The sequence below is a fragment of the Lepisosteus platostomus genome, chromosome 13 (assembly GCF_059453375.1).
Source record: "Lepisosteus platostomus isolate fLepPlt1 chromosome 13, fLepPlt1.hap1, whole genome shotgun sequence".
Classification (NCBI taxonomy): Eukaryota; Metazoa; Chordata; class Actinopteri; order Semionotiformes; family Lepisosteidae; genus Lepisosteus; species Lepisosteus platostomus.
Window position 1 is genome coordinate 35,718,296 of NC_142623.1, and position 19,570 is coordinate 35,737,865.

The following is a 19,570-nucleotide window of genomic DNA, read 5'->3' on the forward strand; positions in this document are numbered from 1 at the left end:
AGGTTTTGCAGCAGAAAACCAACATTTTTTGCTCTCCAGTATGGAATTAACCTATACCAGTCGATTTGTTTGCAATCACACCATTAAACGTGTCTTTATAAGAACTTGTTCCATTAGACATAGACAGTTTTGTAAGGAATAGGGGGATGTAAATAAGATTATTTACACAATCAATAAAGTAGCAATTGCAAAATGATGTACCTGGATGGCAATGTCTTGTACTTGACGCATGGTGTCACTATTATCAAAGGTTACTATTTTGATAACCGTACACAAAAACGATCTTCCTTCTTAGGGACTGCTTTTACTGTACCTCTGATCACGGAACAAAAGAATTAGCCGAACGCGAGATTTAACGGGATCAGACCGTCTGTTTTTGTTATTTTTAACGGATTTTATGTATGGATATGAAAGAAGACCTTCGCCCTTCTGCCTGAAGTATTTTAAAGGGCACATTTCCACATGCATTACCATTTGCTGGATATTTTTGCCATGCGACACAAACATTGCAGAAAGCGATGGGAGTACCGATGGGCTTTTCTCTGTTATGCGTTTTTGTTGTTCTTTGGGAGAGGGGCTTCGGGACAAATACGATATTCCATTCCGGAGGAATTAAAAATCGGTTCGTTTGTGGGAAATATCGCTCAGGATCTTGGTCTGGACATTGAAAAACTGAGAGACCGCGGGTTTCGTGTTGTCTCGGGATCCAAAGAACAGCTCTTTCAGGTAAATCAAAAGGACGGTTCTTTATTCGTCAATGAAAATATAGACAGAGAGAAACTGTGCCAGAAGAACAGTAAGTGTGTTATAAACCTTAAAGCTGTTGTAGAAAATCCACTAGAAATGCATCACATTGAAGTTGGAATTCTTGATGTAAATGATCATTCCCCGAATTTTCCAGAAAGGGAGAAACGTTTGGAAATAGCAGAGTCCACAATACCGGGAGCGCGCTTCCAATTGCAAGGAGCGTTTGACCCAGATGTGGGTATCAATTCACTGCGCTCCTATAAAATGAATCAAAACGAACACTTTCAGTTAGAAGTAAAAGACCGAGGTGAAGATAAAAAAATTCCCGTTTTAGTTCTACAAAAGCCTTTAGACAGAGAGAAGAAACCAAATCATATTCTGCTCCTGACAGCCTTTGATGGAGGAACACCGGAGAGATCAGGGGTTCTCAATATTACTGTAGTAGTCCTTGATATTAATGACAATGCTCCGGTTTTTGATAAAGAAGTCTATTCGGTAACTTTGAAAGAAAATGTTCCCGTAGGTACTTTGTTAATAAAGGTAAACGCCTCGGATTTGGATGAGGGGCCTAATGGTGAAGTGGTGTATTCGTTTGGCAACAGCATACGAAGTAAAGAATATGAGGCATTTGATTTAAATATGGAAACAGGAGAAATTAAAGTTAAGGGGGAAATAGATTTTGAAGAACACCAGAGCTATGAAATCGATATACAGGCCTCTGATAAGGGGCAAAGCCCTTTGATTGCCCAGTGCAGTGTTTTAGTAAAAATTGAAGATGCAAATGACAACAGGCCAGAGATAGACATCACTTCCTTGTCAAATGTAATACCCGAGGACGCACGTCCTGGTACTGTTGTAGCCCTGATGGGTGTAGTAGATAGCGATTCGGGCAAGAATGGCGAAGTAGTCTGCACCTTACAAGACAATTTACCCTTTGTGTTGAAACCTTCCTCTAGGGAAAATTTTTATTCTTTAGTGACAAATCGGAAGTTAGACAGAGAGGTCATTCCGATGTATAATGTTACAATAACAGCAAGTGATCTGGGAAATCCCTCATTGTCGTCTTTTAAAACTATAACAGTGATGATATCTGATGTAAATGACAACAGTCCTGAATTCTCGCAAAACCCATACGCACTTTATTTAGTAGAGAACAATGTTCCCGGAGCCTCCATATTTTCAGTAAGTGCCAGTGATGCGGACCAAAATGAAAATGCGCTCATTTCATACATGTTGGGAAATGATTTTGTGGACATGAAAGTTGCCTCCTTTTTAAACATCAATTCAGAAAATGGGAACATTTATGCATTAAAAAGCTTTGACTTTGAAGAGATTAAATTCTTCAAATTCCTTGTTACAGCAGTTGACTCCGGAGTGCCGCCACTCAGCAGTAACGTCACGGTGAACGTTTTCATTCTCGATCAGAACGACAATGCCCCAGCGATTTTGTCACCTTTAATTTATAATGGTTCCGTTGAGTTGCAAATTCCACGAAACGCGAATTCAGGTTATTTGGTAACTAAAATGAGAGTCTATGATGCTGATATAGGATACAACGCCTGGCTATCATTTTCACTGCTCCAGGTTACCGATCCCAGTCTCTTCAGTTTGGAACGGCACACTGGAGAAATCAGGACACTTCGCCCATTCACGGAAAGTGACGACAGTGAACATAAACTGATCATGCAGGTGAAAGACAATGGGAACATTTCACTTTTCACAACAGCAACAATACTCATTACTACCGTCGAGGACACAGAAGCCTTTGCCATCTCTGACTTTAAAAACCCAGAAAAAAATGTCCAGGAAAGCAATTTAACTTTTTATTTAGTTATTGCCCTGGGGTCAGTTTCAGTGCTGTTTGTATTCAGCATCATCACTCTTGCAATAATGCATTGTTCCAGTGCAAAATGCTTTTCGCCAGACAATTCAAGCAATACAAATTACGCAGACGTCAGCGGGAACGGAACCCTTTGCCACAGTATCCAGTACAGAGCCGGAGAGAAGCGCTACATGTTAGTGGGACCCAGAATGAGTATAGGCTCTACAATAGGTCCGGGAAGCAAGCGGAACACTTTGGTTATCCAGGAGAGAGGAGGAGATACTTCCGGCGAGGTAAATTAAGTGTCTCTTATCCAGCAAACATAATTGCTTCTCTAGTAGTAGCGTTGCGCTTTTGTAATGCTTTTTGAGCAGTAATGAATCAGGATGTATATGTAATCGATTGACCAATAATTTAAAGTATTTCAAGTCTACACTCAGAAAATAATTACTATTGAAATACTAGGTTTAAAGAAGGTCTGTGTTGGTACGGAAATCGAGAATGAAAACTATTGGTGCAGACAGTCTTGAAGTTGTCAAATTGATGTTGGTCTTGCGGCTGGCATCGCGAGTTTCACATACTGTCTTCCTGATCTGAGTGAGAATGTGAAACTTATGCATTTGCATCCAGCACTCCCCGGGTGTACCATGATCGTTTACTTAAAAAAACAGATCAATGTCCTATAATGTATATATCATATGAATATTTTATTGCATGTTTAAGTTTGACAAAATTCTGAAAAAACAACAACAACAACGGAAAACGGCATAAGGCTTTTCTAACGATCATGGAAAAACGAATCCTAATAGACACAAGTAACTGAACGAGAACCCTTTTTGTTTTTCAATATACAACTGAAAGACTATATACTGTAGCTTTATTACAAATTGTAAAAGTAAGATGTAAAAACATTTAGTTCCTATCCAAAAGTGAAATTTCGTGTTTAGACAATCTAATATTAATGTGTATCTGTTTTGTTTTGTTTTTTACCGGCATTGAGGCCTATGTTGACAAAACAGTGGTTGTGCCTTTTTACCGATATGTTATTATTAGCCTTCTTTGGTTATTTTCGGTTATTTTTGAAAATACTAGATAAATGTGCTTTTAGAAGCACTAAGCCTGTGAATTGCTGGAGCTGTGTGCGACACATGGTGTCACTGTTATCAAAGATAACGGGTTTTTAGACCGACGATGAGACTGAAGCCCTACCCAGAACAGAAACAGCATTCTGCTTAAAAACAAAGCAGTCGGCATTTTGTAAGGGAGGTGCAGACCGGTCAGTTTTTACTTAAGCCTCTGTGCTGACTTTCTATCCGGATATTAATAAAGACCGCTGATGAACGTGGATATTTCACTGGCGACACTGCTGCAGGGCCGTTTGTTAAGAGAACTTGGTAGTATTCTCTGAACACTGTAGTCATGGTACAAAAGGATATTAGAAAAAGATGGGAGTATCGACGGAGACTTCTGCATTTTGCGTGTCTGTTGTGCTTTTGGAAGAGGTCTTCTGCTCAAATAAGGTATTCTATTCAGGAGGAGTTAAATATTGGTGCGTTTGTGGGGAACATCGCTCAGGATCTGGGATTTAACATTGAAAAACTGAGGGACCGTGGGTTTCGCGTTGTCTCGGCATCCAAAGAACAGCTTTTTCAGGTAAATCAAAAGGACGGCTCGTTACTCGTCAACGCAAATATAGACAGAGAAGAATTGTGTAACGTGAACCCTAAGTGTGTTATTAATCTGAAAGCTGTCATAGAAAACCCATTGGAAATGCATCACGTTGAGATAGAAATTATGGATATAAATGATCACTCCCCGAGCTTCCCAATAGCGATTAAACGCTTGGAAATCTCAGAGTCCACTCTCCCGGGAACCCGCTTCCAACTGGAAGGTGCTCGTGACCAAGACGTAGGTATCAATTCATTGCGCATTTATAAATTGAATCAAAATGAATATTTTAAATTGGAAATAAAAGACCGTAGCGTAGACAATAAAATTCCTGTTTTAGTTTTACAAATTCCATTGGATAGAGAAAAGAAACCAGAGCACCATTTGATTTTGACAGCTTTTGATGGTGGAACCCCGGAGCGATCGGGAATTTTGAACATCACGGTAGCCGTCCTCGATATCAATGACAATACCCCTGTTTTTGATCAAGAAGTATACTCAGTAACTTTACCGGAAAATGTCCCAATTGGTACTTTTGTGATCCACGTAAATGCCACCGATTTGGACGACGGCGCTAACGGAGACGTGCTGTATTCATTTGGAAACACTATGAGAAGTGAAGTATATGATACTTTTATACTTGACGTCAGTACAGGAGAAATCAAGGTTAAGGGGCTGATCGACTTTGAAAAGTATCAAAGTTTTGAAATAGACGTACAAGCTTCTGACCGAGGGCAATTTCCCTTCACAGTGCACTGTAGCGTTTTTGTAAAGGTTGAGGATGTGAACGACAACAGGCCGGAGATAGATATCACTTCTTTATCTCATAGTGTGGTACCCGAAAACGCACATCCCGGCACTGTGGTGGCACTGATGGGTGTTACAGACCTTGATTCTGGCTTGAACGGTCAAGTTGTCTGTACATTACCAAACAAAATACCTTTTGAGTTGAAACCATCTTCTACAGTAAATTTCTATTCGCTAGTAATCAAACGTAATTTAGACCGAGAGACCATTCCTGTTCATAATGTTACAATAACTGCAAAGGATAGAGGAAACCCTCCTTTGTCATCTTTTAAAACTATCACAGTGATCGTATCGGATGTAAATGACAATGCTCCTAAGTTCTCACAAAATCCATATATGTTGTATCTGCCAGAGAACAACGTTCCCGGAAGCTTGATATTTTCAGTAAGCGCAGAGGATGCGGATCAAAATGAGAATGCTCTTATATCATACACGCTGGAGAACAACATGTTTGATACGAGGACAAACTCTTACTTAAACATCAATTCGGAGAATGGCAATATTTACGCATTGAAAAGTTTTGATTTTGAAGAGTTGAAGAACTTTAAATTCCGAGTTATAGCGAAAGACGCTGGAGTGCCATCGCTGAGCAGCAATGTCACGGTTAATGTTTTTATTCTAGATCAGAACGACAATGGACCGGTGATCTTGTCACCTGTAAGCGCTAACGGGTCTGCTGAAGCTGTTGAGGAAGTTCCCAGGAATGTCAATGCAGGATATTTGGTGACCAAAGTGCGAGCCTACGACGCAGATATAGGATACAACGCCTGGTTATCGTTTTCACTGCTGCATGTTAGTGACTCCAGACTCTTTAGTTTGGAGCGCTACACGGGAGAAATCAGGACACTTCGACCGTTCACGGACACTGACGAGACTGAGCATAAGTTGATCATACAAGTAAAAGACAACGGGAACTTCTCACTATCCACAACAGCAACCATACTTGTTCTGACTGTTGAGAACACGAAATCATATGCCGTGTCTGATTTTAAACATGAGCAGCATGAGGAAAATAATACGACTTTTTATTTATTGGCGTCCCTGGGTTCAGTCTCAGTTCTTTTTGCAATCAGTATTTTTGCTCTCATAGCAACTCAGTGCTGCAAGCAAGGTGATTCGTCAAAGGATTCGAGGGATAAAATGTACGCGGACGTTAGCGGGAATGGGACACTTTGCCACAGCATTCAGTACAGAGCTGGAAACAAACACTACATGGTTGTGGGACCGAGACTGAGCGTAGGCTCAACTATGGGTCTCGGGAGCAATAGGAACACTCTCATTCTCCCGGAAAATACAGGAAAGAATACAGGAGAGGTACGTGCTGGTCTGTTTTATATTACATTTAAAACTATACGTTTCACACGTATATGGTGGTATTTATCAATATATTGTACAGTATTTATATTTCAACACACACAAACACATTTATACATCTTTTCATAGATTTATGATGTTTACTTACAAGGTAATACAATTCCTAGTAAAACTGAGATGCTTCTCACCCATTTTAGAGAGTTGCTGAAAAATTGAATTTTAGCTGCTGCTGGAGTGTATTGTATTTAGAATTCTTCGTGTGAAGTTTTTCTATCCATCTGTTTCCTGTTCGCTTTTCATGGTGGGTTGAAACTATAACGTTCATTAACAGACCTTTAAATGTGATGTTTTAAGGTTGCTTTTGCTAATTCCGTTGTAAGGCTTATGGGTTTGTGTTGCAGAGTTTTCCTGTACGGTGACATTTTCAATGAAATCTTGGATAAAGGCGTGGACACAGTTTTAATAGCAAAAGTCTGTGAACTTTTAAGGAGTCCTAAACATACAAGCAAGTTATAGATGATAGAAATCCAACACATTGCTTGATCTAAATTGAAACGTTTTGTTCTTTACAAGCTTTTACAGTGACATTTTTTTGCGTAATATTTTACCTCTTTGTAAAATTCAATGAAAGAACACCCAATGTCATTTTACATTAGTACGCACAGTGTCGCTGTTATCAAGCACAACTCTATATCGGGTTTTTAAAATCAGAGGCCCATCCCATATCACGGGCTGTTTTCGTCACAAAGCAGAGCAGAAGAGTGTCTATGTATTTATTTTGCGCTCCTACTGGATTTTGAGATTAATTTGGGGTCTCGGCATTGAACGCTTTTTAAGTAACATGTTATTCTGCATCGAGTCAACATAGTTTTGCGTCAGATCTGGATTCATCTGTGGTTTTTACCTATTCGCAATGTGTCTCGGCGAGCTCAGAAAATGGGAATATCAGTGGATACTTCTCTCTTGTGCGGTTGTCTCGCTGCTTCAGAAAAACGCTTGGGCTCAATTGCACTTCTCCGTTCCAGAAGAGCTTGAACATGGAGCTTTCGTAGGGAATGTTGCCAAGGATTTGGGACTTGACATCGTTCCGTTAGCAGACCGTAAATTTCGCATCGTGACTGGATCACAGCAACATCTGTTAGAGGTAAACCAGGACAATGGCGTCTTGTTTGTGAATGAAAGAATAGATAGGGAAAGTCTCTGTGAAAGGAACAGTAAATGCTACATAAACCTCAAGATCGTTCTAGAAAACCCGCTCGAGATTCATTATGTTGAGGTAGAAATTACAGATATAAATGACAACTCTCCAAGCTTCCCAGAAAAGGAGAAGTTACTGGAAATAGCGGAGTCCACGCTGCCGGGAGCGCGCTTTCCTTTACAGGGCGCGCGCGACTTAGACGTGGGTTTCAATTCTCTGCGTCTGTATAAACTGAGTCAAAACGAGCATTTTGAGCTTGAGGTGCAGGGGCGCAGCGACGACAGTAAAATTCCGATTCTGATACTTCGTAAACATTTAGATAGAGAGCACATCCCCAAACACAGTTTGCTTTTGACAGCGGTTGACGGAGGGAGCCCCGCAAGGTCCGGCACTCTCAACATCACTGTCACTGTCCTCGACATCAACGATAATGCACCAGTATTCGATCAGCAGGCTTATATCGTTTCGCTAGATGAAAATGTCCCGGTGGGTACTTTCGTTATTCAGGTTAGAGCGTCTGATAAGGACGACGGTCCTCACGGAGAGGTTGAATACTCATTCGGAAACACATTTGGCAACGCGGTCCTTGAACTTTTTAGCTTGGATATTATAACTGGGGTAATAAAAGTAAAGGGGGTGATTGACTTTGAAGAGAATGATGTGTACGAGATTGATGTTCAAGCTACTGATAAGGGCCCGTTTCCATTCACCGTGCATTGCAATGTACTGGTCAATATTAAAGACATCAACGATAATAGGCCAACTATTGAAATCACATCCTTGTCTAGCCTGATTTCGGAAGACGCAAGTCCGGGGACTGTCATAGCTCTGATTAGTGTTACGGATAGTGATTCTGGCGACAATGGTCAGGTCGTCTGCAGTTTAGCTGAAAACATGCCATTTGAATTGAAACCCTCGTTTCGAGACGATTTATTTTCTCTGATAACGAAAGGCCGCCTAGACAGAGAGCATACATCCACATATGATGTAACGATCACAGCAAAGGATCTTGGGACTCCGTCTTTATCATCTATTAAAACTATTAAGGTGCAAATAACAGATGTGAACGATAATAGTCCTAAATTTACTCAAGATCACTATGCATTGTATTTATATGAAAACAACGTCCCAGGCGCCTCTATATTCTCTGTAAGTGCTTCCGATTGGGACCAAAATGAAAATGCATTGGTATCTTATTATAAGGGAGACAGTGAAGTGTCTAGTAATTCAATGTCTACGTTTTTGAGCATAAACACAGACAATGGAAATATTTATGCTCTGAGAAGTTTCGATTTCGAGACTATTAAACATTTCAAATTCCTTGTCATAGCAAAAGACGCTGGAGTGCCGTCGCTAAGCAGTAATGTCACGGTGGACGTTTTCATTCTGGATGAGAACGACAATGCTCCTGTGATCCTGTCTCCAATAGGATCTAACGGGTCTGCTGAAGTTGTAGAGAAACTTCCACGGAATGTGAATCCAGGCTATTTGGTAACTAAAGTGCGAGCGTATGATGCAGATATAGGATACAACGCCTGGTTATCGTTTTCACTGCTGCAAATTACGGACCCCAGCCTTTTTAGCCTGGAACGCTACACAGGAGAAATTAGGACACTTCGTTCATTCACGGAAGCAGACGACACTGAACATAAATTGATTATTCAAGTAAAAGACAATGGGAAGCTCTCACTTTCAAGTACAGCGACTGTAGTTATAAGCACGTTTGAGAGTACCGAATCGTTTCCCGTGCGTGACATCAATAATGCAGACACGGGTTTAGAGAACAACAGCTTAACTTTTTACTTAATGATAACCCTCGGCTCTGTGTCGGCGTTGTTTTTGATCAGCATCATGTTTCTCATCATAATCCAGTGTTCAAAACCAAAAGGCTTAACGAAATACTCTCGGGATTCAAAGTACGCGGAAGTCAGCGGGAACGGAACACTTTGCCACAGCATCCAGTACAGAGGCGGTGAGAAACACTACATGGTGGTCTCACCGAGGATGAGTATTGGCTCTTCCATTGGTCTGGGAAGCAATGGAAATACTTTAGTCATCCCAGGAAAGGGGACGAAAACGTCAGAAGAGGTAGGGAAAACCTTTTCTTTAGGTCTTGAAATGTAAATATTTCTAGTTGTTTTTAATATTGTTTGAACCATATTGTATTGTTGTTTTGTACTACTGGACTGAATGTTTTCTTATTGTAACTAGCAGTGCACTCCTGCTGCGCATTTATTTGCTTCTTTCACGGTGGTTGGAAATGTTTTATTCTAAAACAAAACGCTTAGTCAGTAGTCATACGCGCTGCTTATTAATGTGAAAGTTTAATGAAAAGCGAAACAAATAAAGCAATGAATCTTTAATGATCAGAGTATTGTTTATCATTTTAATTCGGGATTAGTTTTATTTGGTTAGAGTGGTTCTTTCTGAGAGTGGGGTGGGATTACTTAATAATTAAATGCAGTCTTGGGCGGCACAGTCGCAGGAAAGCGCACCCGGTACTGAGTGAAATCTGGAACATTCAGTTTCAAAGAAGATTCCCAAACTCTAGGTACAGGTGGAATATATATATATATATGTGTGTGTATCTGTAGACATATGGCTTACTAGCACATAGAACCAGCAATGTGTGAGATGCAGACGTTACCAGTATCATTGTTCAGGGATACTTAATAAACAGACAAGTAAAAAGCAAAACACCGTCCCAACGTTTGCAATAGAAACGGTCTGGTTGTTGTCGAGCACAGTGATGTTAAGATACTTCAATGATACTGTTTATCAGACTTTTTATTTGCATCGCAAGATTATTAAACATCATTAATTAAGGATAATTCATTAATTAAGGATAATTAATGAAGTCTCGATAAGTACTTCACAAATACCATCGAAAAACGATCAATGGATAAATCGATAAATCGTTATGTTGTATTTATAACCTGACTGTGACATTTCTAGAAAAAGAAGATGATACTTGTGATCAAATCATATCTGAGTGAAATAATATAGAAACAGTTTTTCATGTGGGGCACATGGTGTCACTATTATACAACAATACGGTATTGAAGACCTGTTTCAAGTGGTGTACAGCTCCTCCCCGTGCTGAGCAGTTCGCACGCTGTTTTGCAGATGAATACTGCTTAGGACACAGAGGAAGTAGTCTCTTTGTCCAGGCCGGAGCGTATTTTTAGCTTTTTATTTCTTCAGTTTTGCTTTTGTAAATCAATGAGTGTCTCCTGCATTTGGGCATTAAAAACGTTCACCTCACTCTGGGATATTAACGAGTGGAAATGTTTGCCACGAACAAATTTCGCCATCGGAAAATATGGCAACAGTCACTTAGGATTCTGATTGTGGCTGGTCTTCTGTGCTTTTGTAAGACGGCGTCTGCACAAATACGTTATTCTGTCTACGAAGAAAACAACCAAGGATCTGTTGTGGGTAACATTGCCAAAGACCTGGGGCTTGATATCGGCAAATTAGCCGAGCGGAGGTTTCGCATTGTTTCTGCATCGGGTGAGCCTCCGTTTCAGGTAAATCAAAACACTGGCGTTTTATATGTTAACAAAAATATCGACAGAGAAGTGCTGTGTGAGAGAAATAGCCTTTGCTTGATTAATCTTAAAACTGTGGTAGAAAACCCCTTAGAAATTCATTATGTTGGAGTGGAAATCGTGGATATAAATGATCATTCTCCGAGCTTCCCAGAAAAGGAGAAGCGTCTGGAAATAGCGGAGTCCACACTGCCTGGAGCTCGCTTCCCTTTAGAGACGGCACATGACCCAGATGTGGGCGTCAATGCGCTCAGGTCTTATAAACTGAGTCAAAACGAACATTTTGAGCTTGAGATAAAGGATCGGGGTGAAGATAACAAAATCCCAATATTAATATTAAAGAAATCCTTAGACAGAGAGCTCCATACGGCGCACCAATTGCTTCTGACTGCTCTAGACAGCGGGCAACCACAAAGATCGGGGACCCTCAATATCTCAGTAGTGGTTCTAGATATCAATGACAATTCACCTGTTTTTGAAAAAGAGGTTTACGCAGTAACTCTTAAGGAAAACGCTCCGATCGGAACTTTTGTAATTAAAGTAAATGCTACAGACTTAGATGAAGGGCCCAACGGCGAGGTCGTATTTTCATTTGGTAATAACATCCGAAGTAAAGTCTACGACATTTTTAATCTCGATGTTAACACTGGTGAAATTACAGTAAAGGGACCGATAGACTTTGAAGAGAAAGACATGTATGAGATTGATGTACAGGCTACTGATAGAGGACAAGTCCCCTTCACTGTGCATTGCAGCGTAGTGGTAAAGATCGAAGATGTGAATGACAATGCTCCCGAAATAGAAGTCACTTCTTTGTCTAGCGTGATTGCTGAAGACTCCAGTCTAGGTACTGTTATAGCTCTTATCAATGTAGCTGACATTGACTCGGGCATTAATGGCCAAGTTGTTTGCTCCCTGTCAGAAAACATGCCTTTTGAGCTGAAACCATCATTTCAGGATAATCTATATTCATTAGTAACAAAGAAACGCTTGGACCGAGAAACCATTTCTTACTATAATATTTCAATAATTGCAAAAGATCGTGGACAGCCTTCCTTGTCATCTTTTAAAACTGTAAACGTGACGATCTCAGACATAAATGATAATAGTCCAAAATTTTCTCAAACTCCGTATACATTCTATTTGTATGAAAACAATGTTCCTGGCGCCTCCGTGTTCTCTGTGAGTGCATCGGATATAGATCAAGATGAAAATGCACGTGTTTCATATGAAATTCTTAGAGGTGACCACGTGGATAGCGGACTTACATCTTTTATCAGTGTGAATTATGATACTGGCAATATTTATGCATTAAAAAGCTTTGACTTCGAAGAGCTTAAAACCTTTGAATTCCAAGTTTCAGCGAAAGATTGCGGAGTGCCAGTTCTTAGCAGCAACGCCACCGTAAAAGTTTTCATTCTGGATCAGAACGACAATGCTCCTGTGATCTTGTCTCCTTTAAGTTCTAATGGGTCAGCTGAAGCTGTCGAAGAAATCCATCGGAATGTGAATCCAGGCTATTTGGTTACTAAAGTGAGAGTTTATGATGCCGATATAGGATACAACGCCTGGTTATCATTTTCGTTGCTCCAGGTGTCTGACCCCAGTCTCTTTAGTTTGGAGCGCTACACGGGAGAAATCAGGACACTTCGTTCATTCACGGAAACCGACAGCAGTGAGCATAAACTAATCATACAAGTAAAGGACAATGGGAACGTGTCTCTTTCAGCTTCAGCAACAATACATATTACCACCGTTGAGTCAATAGAATCCTCCGCCGTTTCCGAATTTAAAAATACAGCTAAACGCCAAGAAGAAAATAATGTAACATTTTATTTAATTGTATCTCTGGGGTCCGTGTCTTCTTTGTTTTTGGTCAGTATAATCACACTGGTTGCGATGCAGTGTTGCAGATCAATGACTCGTATAAGTAGCAGATCTTCAATGGATAAGAATTACGCAGACGTCAGCGGGAACGGAACCCTTTGCCACAGTATCCAGTACAGAGCCGGAGAGAAGCGCTACATGTTAGTGGGACCCAGAATGAGTATAGGCTCTACGATTGGCGTGGGGAGCAATAGGAACACACTCGTGTTCGCAGAAAACGGAAGCAAAAATCCTAGCGAGGTAAGCTGTGGTTATTTTTGTTAACAAAATGATCATGTATTTTTATCAATTTAAAAACCAACTAGAAAACAGATATAGTTTTGCTAAACACAAATACCTCTCAAAAATGTCTAAATCCTAATACAATTATGATGTTTTTTATTCCCCTCCTGTTTAAAGAGACACGTGGAAATATAACAGTAAAACGTTCTTAATGACAACAAGTAAGTTTTTTTAGTATACAATGGTTACAGGATACATTTGAGGCTATGTTATAGCTGTCAAATTTTAGCAGTTTAAAGTTTCAATTATTTTACAAAGCGCATGCCCAATAATAATAAAAAAAAAACTTCATGTTCAGGTGAAGACAACTGTTGAGTTGAGTATGTCTGTACGTATGACCTTGATTGCTGTTGATGCTACCGTAAGATCCGTATGTGTTTTATGGTCCTTTTGTTTACAAAGGCCCAGTTTAGTAAATTCGGAAGGACACCCACTCCATGTGATGTTGTCCCTTACGGTTGTTGTGGAGTACATACTGTAGATGTCCAACCGATTTGTTTGCAAGCAGCAGTCGACGTGTTTGTAATCCGACCATTGAAAGGGCCGTTATTTAGCAGTGTAAACAGCAGGTATCACTCTTCCGGTTTTCAAGGTTTGCTTTTCTTAATAGGGACGTCATGTTATTGTACTATTATTCTTATGTTCATTGATGAGACAGTAGACCTATCGATGCTATTACCATTAGGCAGCAGCACGCTTGTGGTACTTGGAGATTTTTTTTTCAAAATTCGTTTAACATTTTCTTAAAATACATTTATAAACATTTAAGCAAATTTTCTCAAAATATTTAAATGCTGGCAAAAGCGCATCCTCAATACAGCTACGTTTTCATTTCAGGAAAAAGTCGAACCGATTTCACACTCGATCAAAACGTTTTCTTGTAAGGGTAGTGTGTAATCATTCGCAGTTGTGATAATGTTGTTTTACTTTTCAATTTGATGTCCAGAATATACAGTATTTTGCAATTAGTGATACAGTACTTGCAACTAATCAAAGTGTAATTTTAAAACGCACCGCACCGTGTCGTTGTTAACCAGGGAACTGGTTTCAAGATTTTACTGAAAAGAAAATCCCACCTCCACAGGGCTTGTTTATGCTTTCCGACTATGAAAGCCATACTGACTTAGTTCGTAGGCCAGGTCGGTGTCTTTTATGGATCCTGGATTTGTTTAATCCCGTGTCTCTACGCTATAATGTTTTGGGATGCATTTTGTTGGATTTATCTGGATGAACGCAGTCGTCTCGCCTAATTTTATGACATACTGGAAGTGTTCATCATGAGACAAAGAACACAAAACAAAGGATTTCTCTTTCAGTGGATGATTGTGCGGTTTGCTGTTTTGTGTTTCTGGGGAAGCGTGTCTGCACAAATAAGGTACAGTATTCCCGAGGAGATAAAGCAGGGATCTATTGTAGGGAATATCGCAAAGGATCTGGGACTTGATATGAAGAGTTTAGTGGACCGAAGGTTTCGCGTTGTTTCTGGATCGAAAGAGCCGCTTTTGCAGGCTAATCGGAACGACGGCATATTGTATGTTGGTAAAAATATCGACAGAGAGGAGCTGTGTGAGAGAAGTAGTGTGTGTTGGTTAAATGTGAAAATTGTTGTTGAAAACCCTCTAGAAATTCATCATGTTGCAGTAGAAATCGTGGACATAAACGATCATTCTCCGAGCTTTCCTGAACACGAAAAGCGCTTGGAAATTGCAGAGGTGACACTGCCCGGAGCAAGATTTCAGTTAGACAGCGCGCAGGACCCAGATATAGGCGTGAATTCACTGCGCTTTTACAAATTAAGCCAAAATGAACATTTTGAACTTGAAGTGCGCGATAGGGGAGAAGACAACAAAATTCCATTTTTGATACTGAAAAACCCTTTGGACAGAGAACTCAATCGAGAACACAAACTGCTCCTCACAGCCTTTGACGGTGGCAATCCCCAAAGATCAGGGACTCTGAATATTACCATCGCCGTGCTTGATATAAACGATAATAGACCTATATTTAGTCAAGAGGTCTACACGGTGTCTTTGTTTGAAAATGCTCCCCTTGGGACAATTGTTACGAGAGTAAACGCTACAGATTTGGATGAAGGCCAGAACGGAGAAGTCATTTATTCATTAGGAAACTCCGCAAAAAGCAAAGTGTATGAGCTTTTCGACTTAGATGTTGTCACTGGTGAAATTACAGTTAAAGGTAGTATAGATTTTGAAGAAAGGGATGTGTATGAGTTAAACGTGCAGGCATCTGACAAAGGCCATGTCCCCTTGAGTACGGATTGTAGTGTTGTTGTAAAGATCACCGATGTGAATGATAATGCACCAGATATAGATATAACTTCCTTGTCTAACGTGATTTCCGAGGATTCGAGCCCCGGTACTGTCATAGCTCTCGTCAGTGTAACAGACCTGGATTCTGGCGCTAATGGACGAGTGGTCTGCACAGTGTCAGAGAATGTGCCGTTTGACATGAAATCGTCTTTTCAGGACAACTTGTATTCGTTAGTAACCAATTCACATTTGGACCGAGAAACGGTGCCTCAGTATAATATAACTATAATTGCGAAAGACTCCGGTCAGCCTTCATTATCGTCCTTGAAAACAATTCAGGTCACGGTATCGGATGTAAATGATAACAGTCCCAAATTTTCTCAAAGCTTGTATTCATTTTACTTAGCTGAAAATAATATTCCGGGGGTTCCGATATTCGCAGTAACAGCGTCTGACAGGGACATGAACGAAAACGCCCTTGTTTCCTATCATATTTCGGACGACACTGAAAGTTTTGTGTTATCTTCCTTGAACATTAACTCTGAAAATGGAAATGTTTATGCTCTAAAAAGCTTCGACTTTGAGAACATTAAAAAGTTTGATTTCCAGGTTATAGCGAAAGACGCGGGGGTGCCTTGTCTAAGCAGCAGTGTAACAGTGAATGTTTTTATTCTCGATCAAAATGACAATGCTCCAGTGATTCTGCCGCCATTAAGTGCAAAAGGGTCCGAGGAACCTGTCGTGGAAGTACCCCGGAGCGTGAATGCAGGTTACCTTGTAACTAAAGTGCGAGCCTATGATGCTGACATAGGCTACAACGCATGGTTGTCGTTTTCACTTCAGCACATCACGGATTCCAGTCTCTTTGGATTAGAGAGATACACGGGTGAAATCAGGACACTTCGAACGTTCACTGAATCAGATAAGACTGAGCACAAACTGATTATTGAAGTAAAAGACAACGGGAACGTTTCTCTGTCGGCCACAGTTACTCTACTCATCAGCACAGTGGAGAATTCTGTAACTGATGCTTTTTCAGGTGCTAAAAGCACAGCTGCCGTTCACGAGGAAAATAACACAACGTTTTATTTAATAGTAACTCTAGGATCAGTGTCATTTTTATTTGTGATGAGTATAATCGCACTTGTTGCCATGCAGTGTTGCAGACCTAAAGGTTATTTGACGAGTAAGTTTTCACGGGATACAAATCTCACAGACATCAGCGGGAACGGAACTCTCTGCCACAGCATTCAATACAGAGGCGGAGAGAAGCGCTACATGCTAGTGGGACCCAGGACGAGTATAGGGTCTGCTGTCGTTGGTCTCAGAAGCAATGGGAACACTCTACGCGTCCAGGAGAGAGGAGATCATGGTCCTGGTGAGGTAAGATCGATTCATATACGCACAGAAATGTATTCTGTGCAATATTTTTGAAAATGACAAATCTGACTTTGTGTTGCACTTTTAGAACGTTTTAGGTATTTTCCGTACGTTGCTTTCCCGTAAAGACTCAAATGTGAAATGATGATTTCGACTCTGAAGTATGTTGTTAATTGGAAGCGTAGGCGTTTTGTTATGTTGGAAATGTCAAATGCAAATGCGAGAGGGAGTGGATAGGCTATGTTCCCTAAACGTCAGTCTGACGTGCTGAAAATTAGATTGCTGCGGTTTGCAGAGGTTTTGAAAACTTTCAGTAAAAGGCTCACTCTAAGCGAAATTTCAATAGTCTACAGTTAAATATTGTAACTACGTGACACTTGACATTGTGAGAAAAGACAGTTACGAACATTACACTAGCAATGCCTATCTTAGCATTGTTAAAGTTTTTATTTCTTGAGTGAAAATGTAACCTTTTGTTGGATGAGCGGTTCTCAGCTTTTTAATGATTATTTCCTTAATTAAAATAGAAAGTAGAATACAAGGTTTCTGAATGCGGATTTGGAAGTATTTTGTATACCTCAGGCAGTCCTATCATGTACAGTGCCCTACAAAAGTATTGCGACAGCAAAGTTGAAAATGTCATTTCTGCTGAGAGTGAACGAATTTGTATTTGTTACCATGAAATTAATTTGAATTAGAAGTACGATATACAATACGTTTTATTTTGGGGTAATTCCAAGCATGCATATAATCGTATTAGAGGAAACAAACTGTGTTTAGGACACCGATTTATCGTGACCTTAGAACTGGGATGCATTCACATTATGTACATTTTAGAGCATAGAAATCAGTATATCTCTCTGAGGCAATAACCTCGTAAAATCCGCGAACCACTGAACTCACTGAACTCTTTTTGTAAGCCTTGGAAATTCTTTGCCGAGCCTTTGGTGTAGCAAATTTGAATTCTTGCTTATTTTTATAGGATATTCTATTTTTTTTCTTCATCATGTAACTACACCCTTGATTGGTTTAAAATCTAGAAGTTGATTTGACCATTTGTAGGCCGCAATTTCCAATACTCGTAAACTGTTATTGTTTTAGTGTTTTTTTCCAATACATTTTATTAACAAAACTGTCAAGATTACATGTTTGTTTGAAATTAATATATGGCATCTGATGTTGCTTTTCGAATAGGGTGTATAAGATCTCCTCGTGAAACCTCAAACAAAACTGAACAAAAACGGTCCTTCTGAGTTATATAGAAGCTTGATAGTTTGAAGTTGCACGATTCTGTATTTAAAACACAACACTGAACTGTGGCGCATGGTGTCACTATTACACAAGAAAATGGTTTGAAATCAAAGCCCAGCCCCTTTCATTAGATATTTTTTATACAGGAACCTAGAGAAATGTGCGTGCTGTGTGGAGCAGAGCGGAGTTACGCTACGTAGACCGGATTAGATATTCTTTTTTATTTTCGTCAGGTGTTAATTTACAGCTTCGCATTTTTACACGTTTCAATTACGAAGCCGAACGTGATTATATATTTTTCTTCTGGGCAGACTGGCTTGAATTATCAGCAATGAAAAACAGAGGACAAAGGCAAAGATGGGAGTACTCCTCTTGTGTGATTCTGCCTTTCGCTGTTGCACTCTGCTTTATGGAAAGAGCTTCTGCGCAGATAAGATACTCTGTTCCCGAAGAACTAAAACACGGCGCTGTGGTTGGGAATATTGCAAAAGACCTGGGACTTGACACTAGCACATTGACTGACAGGAGGTTCCGTGTTGTTTCTGGGTCTAAGGAGCCGCTTTTTCAGGTAAATGAGAACAATGGCGTCTTATATGTGAATAAAAATATCGACCGAGAGGAACTATGTGAGAACAATATCGCGTGTTTAATAAACCTAAAAACGGTGGTTGAGAACCCACTAGAAATCCATTATGTCGGAGTAGAAATTGTGGATATAAACGATCATTCTCCCAGTTTCCCCGAGGGAGAGAAACGATTGGAAATTGCTGAGTCTACGGTGCCGGGAGCGCGCTTCCAGCTACAGGCTGCGCGTGACCCTGATCTTGGGGTGAATTCAGTGCGTCTTTATAAACTGACTCAAAACGAGCACTTTGAACTGGAGATAAGGGACAGGGGTGAAGACAATAAAATTCCATTTTTAATATTAAAGAAACCTCTGGACAGGGAACATAAAGCCGTTCACAAATTGCTTTTAACTGCATCTGACGGTGGAAACCCACCGAGATCTGGAACTCTCAACATCACAGTAACTGTTCTTGATAACAATGATAACAGGCCGCTCTTTGAAGAAGAGGTCTATTCGGCGACATTAAGGGAAAATATCCCAATAGGCACTGTGGTAATAAGAGTGAAAGCAACAGATGTCGACGATGGCGCGAATGGGGATGTGGTGTATGCGTTTGGAACTAACTTGAAAAGTAAAGTGTATGACCTTTTCGATTTAGACGTTAACACGGGCGAAATCAAGGTTAAAGGACAAATAGACTTTGAAGAGTCTGACATTCACCAGATTGACATACAAGCTTCCGATAAAGGACAGCCCCCCATGAGCGTAGACTGTAGCGTTATAATTAAAATTGAGGACGTGAACGACAACACGCCCGAGATAGAC

At 40.2% G+C, this 19,570-nt stretch overlaps 1 protein-coding gene across 8 annotated transcripts in view; it reads left to right on the plus strand.

Moving 5' to 3' along the window:
• Window positions 1–19,570, plus strand: part of LOC148650533 (protocadherin alpha-C2-like) — a 167,020-nt gene that overhangs the window by 12,833 nt on the left and 134,617 nt on the right. Inside the window, exon 1 of one of the 8 annotated variants that reach the window (XM_088604483.1) lies at window positions 736–2,862. The exons of 3 other annotated variants lie outside the window; for them this stretch is intronic. In XM_088604483.1, the coding sequence (XP_088460609.1) occupies window positions 844–2,862 (2,019 nt within the window). In that variant the 5' untranslated portion in view covers window positions 736–843. Of the gene's footprint in view, window positions 1–735; window positions 2,863–3,801; window positions 6,359–7,114; window positions 9,645–10,677; window positions 13,235–14,391; window positions 16,930–19,570 lie in introns of those variants that run through there. 4 more of the 8 variants (XM_088604475.1, XM_088604473.1, XM_088604464.1 and 1 more) reach the window with 4 other exon arrangements.